General features: G+C 37.3%; 1 protein-coding gene across 1 annotated transcript; it reads left to right on the top strand.

Moving 5' to 3' along the window:
• The first annotated feature begins 752 nt into the window (after window positions 1-752).
• LOC131168258 (exocyst complex component EXO70B1-like) lies at window positions 753-3,231 on the top strand. Its single transcript, XM_058127561.1, has one exon. It carries the CDS (start codon window positions 1,102-1,104, stop codon window positions 3,025-3,027), a length of 1,926 nt encoding a protein of 641 aa, XP_057983544.1. The 5' UTR covers window positions 753-1,101; the 3' UTR covers window positions 3,028-3,231.
• Window positions 3,232-5,519: the final 2,288 nt, after the last annotated feature.

Here is a 5,519-nt window from a genome sequence, read left to right on the forward strand (position 1 = left end):
TTACTTGTCAGTTTGTCTTACATTGGAAAAATTAAGTAGATGATGATTGCTTATATACACGATTGAACTCAAAACCAAATAGGTTTAAGCATTTGGATCAAGTTGGTATTCACTCATATGTATTAAGCCTACCTATGAGCTCCTTCGGTGCTAACAGTTTAATTTGACATACTTATTCTAAAATTGCTAACAAGAATAATTGACAAAGATAAAAATTCTTAACAGCATCATATGAACATTTCTATCACAGCTTTACTTATGTTCGGATACATAGAAATATCGATGAAGCCTAGTGTTGGGTATATTTTAAAAGTAAATAGTGACATTTAATGTTTGGTTTATAGAAAGTAATTTTGGTTATTTTCCATATATAGATGCAAGATATCTATCTCCTCCATCCATGTCCATTTAATATCTTATGCATTCATGTCTATTTAAAATGTGCCCAAATTATAATTAATGCCTTATATTATTTATATCTTCTAAATGCTAAATATAATTTTTAAAAAAAATTAATGATCTTTCACAAACTTATTTAAGCATAAAAATATCCAAGAAGGAACCGGATTTACCACAAAAAAATAAAGAAAATTTTAAATATTAATTTGGGTAAGTTGACAAAACATACAAGAGTTTTTTTATCATTAGCATTTATCTTCCCAAGAATTTAAAAATATATTTTATATATTAAAGAAATATAAGAAAATACTTTTATGTAGTCGATTCATTTATTGGAACTTAAAGGCTTATTTTTGTTTGTTGTATTATATTTAAAAAGTATTATAATTATTATTATTCCTTGCCAGCATCTGCATGCAAGAACAAGTAGCATTGAATTCAATTCAAAGTTTAGTCCCGGCAAAATGAAAGCAGTTTGGGATTTCGACCGGGAAACCCTAGAGAGTTTCAGCAACCCTTTGGAATCAGTCTGATCCGATCCATCCTCAAAAACCCTAGAAAAGGATCAGGGCATAGCTACGCACGACCCGCTTCCTTCTCCTCCGCCCCTGTTCTTGAATTCTCATCTGTAAACACGGGACGATTTCGGAGGAGGAATTTGAAATTCAAAAACTGGGTGTCTAAGGAGATTTTAGTTCAACAATGGCAGGCAATAAGGACGGGGACGAGAGGGTTATAGCCGCTGCCCAGCAGATTCTCAAGAGCTTAGGAACGTCAAAGAACGTTAAGGAAGATATGATTTTGATCCTGTCCAACTTCGATAACCGCTTATCTGCCGTCACGGATTTGCTTTCTGGCGGGTCAGTCGAAGAGCGGTTGGCGGCGGCGGAGGAGGTCGTTCTGGGTTGGAGCTCCGATCCGAACTCTCCCGGCGATTCCACTGCGTACCTTTCGGCGGTGGACGAGATTCTCAAGCTGATGGAGGATTTATCGGTGGACGGCGAATTCACCGATCGAGCCGAGAATGTGCTGCATTTGGCGTTGTCGAAGCTGGAGGATGAGTTTCGGCACGCTCTTGTGCGGAACACTGTTCCGTTGGACGCCGAGACGATTTGTGCATCGGTTCAATCGCAGAGGTTTTCTCTTTCTTTCCATTCCAATGATTGCGTGATTGAGGATTCTGAAGATGAAGAAGGGGCAAGCTGCGACGGTGACGAGAGAGGGGGAAATTTAGGGGATTTGGCGGTTGATCTGATCAAACCGGACGTCATTGATGATGTCAGGGATATAGCTGAGAGGATGATAAGAGCAGGTTATGAGAAGGAGTGCTCTCAGGTTTATACTAGTGTTCGTGGTGATGTTTTAGACAAGTGTTTATTGGTTCTTGGGGTAGAGAAGTTGAGCATTGAGGAAGTGCAGAAGATTGGGTGGAAGACTTTGGATGAGAAGATGAAGAAGTGGAGTACTGCCGTTAAGGTTGTAATTAGGGTTTTGTTGTCAGCAGAGAAACGGCTCTGCAATCGAATCTTTGTTGGGTCGGAAATGATTGGGGATTCTTGCTTTAGTGAGATTTCAAAGGGCTGTGTGATGCAGATTGTGACTTTTGCTGAGGCAATTGCAGTTGGGCAGCGATCTTCGGAAAGGCTATTTAGGATACTTGACATGTATGATGCGCTAGCAGATGTGTTGCCAGATTTGCAGGCCTTGTTTTTGGATGATTCGGGGAGATATGTTTGTGAGGATGTTCAAGGAGTACTGTATCTGCTAGGAGAGGTGGCAAAAGGGACTGTATTGGAGTTTGAAAATGTGGTTCAGAGAGAGACATCTAGGAAACCAATACAGGGAGGTGAAATTCACCCACTTACTCGATATGTGATGAATTATGTCAAGTTGCTTGTAGATTATACTGATTCCCTGAATTTGCTTTTGGCAAATGATGTGGGTGATTCAAATGGTTTACAAGTTGGTCATAATGATGATGATTGTAATGACAATGACAATAATTTGCATACAAGTGATGGATCTCCATTGGCACGATGCTTAGTGTCAATAATGGCGTCCCTGGAATCAAACCTAGAAGATAAATCGAAACTCTATGAGGATAAGGCAATGCAGTGTATCTTCCTGATGAATAATATACTTTACATAGTTCAGAAAGTAAAAGATTCTGAGCTTGGCAAGTTTTTGGGGGACCACTGGATTCGCAAGCGCCGGGGCCAGATTCGTCAGTATGCCACAACTTATCTCCGGGCTTCTTGGACCAAAGTCTTGTCTTGTTTGAAGGACGAAGGGATTTGGGGTGGTGGGAGCTCATCCAATGTCTCCAAGGCGGCTCTCAAGGAAAGGTTTAAGAATTTCAACTTGAGTTTTGAAGAGATCTACAGAAACCAAACAGCTTGGAAGGTCCCAGATCCTCAGCTTCGAGAAGAGCTTCGAATTTCTATATCAGAGAGGGTTATACCAGCATACCGTTCATTTTTGGGGAGATTCCGGGGTCCCATAGAGAATGGAAGACATCCCGGAAAATACATAAAGTACACAACTGAAGATCTAGAAAACTTTGTATTGGACTTATTTGAAGGGAATTCTGGTGTTGCACACTATCTAAGGAAAAAACTAAGTGGCTAGTGAACAGAATTCTTTTTTAACAGGTAAGCTCCTTGCTCTTATCGATAGAGGCGTTGTTGTTCCATATGCATTCATGTTGATGTAGTATTTGTATTTACATCAAGATTTCCAATAGCTTAAATTTATGTGAAAAGGGGGGATTTCCAGTAGCCCAGCCCTGCTTTTCCTATTTTATAAAGTGGAATGATGTAGATGCTGCACAAATCCCCATGGCTCCACTAGATTTCATGAATTTGTATTGAATTTTAGTTAGAACTGAAATAGTTTATGGGTATCATTGTTTAGAACTGCTAGGAACACTTGAAATATCATTAACAGTTCAAGGCCATTGACTCATATTGCTGTCACAGACACAGCCTTAGGTTTATTAGACTTTTTATTTTCTGATTTTAGTCAATCTATTCACTTACCTTCATCCTCCATTTCTTTTCATTTAAGGCCACATATATTATTCTCCTATTTCTTGTTTTTCAGTGATCACATTGCATCTTTCTCACATTTTTGTAAACCATGTAAAATCATTGAGTTCTGGTTCACATTCAAACGGTGGAAGAGAAGGCTTTGCATAGGGTGCAAGCCTTCCATACACGAAACCTTCCCTTCTGATGAAAAGGCCCAATAGTGTTTTGTTGGGTGTGGAGGGCTTCCTCCCCTTCAACCCCCTGCGTCCCGCGTGATACAGTGTAGTAATGTTTTGAGCCAAGGTGTATTGTGAGAATATTTTGGAGTTTTTACGGGGACTACTATATTTGTAGACAAGGATTGAAACCTATGGCAATTTTAGTTTGCAATACATACGGAAATCGGCTTTGTAGAAGTAAGTACACTATCGATCCACATAAAATTACTGTGTTTTTCTCTATTTTTGCAATGCCTTACAACAAAATCTGTGAGGAAGATGGACCTGGCAATCGACCTTCAATAGGTTTGCGGAATGGAATAGGTGGGGAATGAAATAAAATAAAAGTTTGAATATAAAATATAATGAAATCAATTAGTTAGCGTTTAGATTTAGACAAAATCCAATTCAATTTCCTACTTCGTTTTGGTCAAAGCCAGACAAATTCAAATACAAAGTTTGAAATTCAAAATTCCAAACTTAGGGTTTTATAAATTTGAGTTTGCTCTACTCAATTCCACTCTATTCTGATGTACCAAATTTGTGATCAGTGTTTGGCTTAAATTTTTCCCTTCTAAATTTGAGTGAACAATTACATGTGAGTTGTTTTCTCTTATTACTCAAAATGCATTGAGCGCCTTTCACTTGCCCTGCCTTTCTCATTCCCTGGCCCCTAATTTGCTTTTTTAGGGTTTGAGCATGGGATTTTTCTTTTTTCTTCCTTTCACATTTTCTTAACCTGAAATGGCCGAGAAGAGGGAAGATATTCCTTTTAAGGGTATTCCAGGGAACAGATTTAGTGGGGATCGGACGGGCCCTATAGCTCAAAGGATTAGAGCACGTGGCTATGAACCGCAGTGTCGGGATAAGCAAAAGAATGTATTACCACTGGGTAAAAAAATATAAACCAACGTCAGCTGGCTGTGTAAAAAGTCCTCAGTCTTGTTTTTTAATTCTTGATGTCTAAACTGAGAACATGCAATGAGCAAAATAAGCACACACTGACCAAGTCTAGGCCAGCAGAGATCACACTGGAGAACCAAAGCAATCACTTTTTTGTTCTTTATTATTTGAGTAAGGCGACAGAGTGACCTAAAAATTCTCCTCTGTCCACACTTCTTATTATATTATTCAATTCAAAAAATATTAATTTTTTTTTAACAAAACTATGGATTAAAAAAATTTGAAGCATATAACAACAATATATATATAACACATAAAAAATAAGGCTCGTAGAATGTGAAAAAAAAAAAAAACTTTTTTTTTCCTAATTCTATAAATTTGTATTCAAGAGGTTTCTTTCTTAATGCCAAATGGTAGAATGCTATTTGATTCTCGGTTTTCTTTTTTTTTTTGGGGGTATTTATTGTTCAATAAATAGTCGATATGGGGTTATCAACGTAGGTTATGATACTTACAACATTGGCTAGTAGCCATGGCGAGCATGATAACGGAGAATTAAGAAAATGTGAGAAATTTTCTTTCCTTTTCGCTCTAGAATACCATCAATCCTTACTTTTTCTTTTTCCTTTTTTTTTTTCCTCGTGTTCATAAAACAACCTATAAGGTGAGCATATGGAACTTTTTTGTTGTCAAATATAAATATAACACTTGTAATGCAATGTTAATTTGTGGTGGTGATAATTGTTAAGCTTCGCGATAAAGGTGATTACTCGAAAAATAGGATGATGATGATGATGTGGTGATACAATGCTATGTTTTGTTTGAAAAGAAGATAGAATTCATGATAAATATATTAGATATAATAGAATTGTAATTTGTGTATGCAGTTGTTGTGGGGAAGAGAAAATTTTACTTATGTAGTCTAGGATAATAAAAAAATTCTTTCAAAATTTTACTTAATTAGTGAATC

The sequence above is a fragment of the Malania oleifera genome, chromosome 11 (genome assembly GCF_029873635.1).
Source record: "Malania oleifera isolate guangnan ecotype guangnan chromosome 11, ASM2987363v1, whole genome shotgun sequence".
NCBI classification, from domain to species: domain Eukaryota; kingdom Viridiplantae; phylum Streptophyta; class Magnoliopsida; order Santalales; family Ximeniaceae; genus Malania; species Malania oleifera.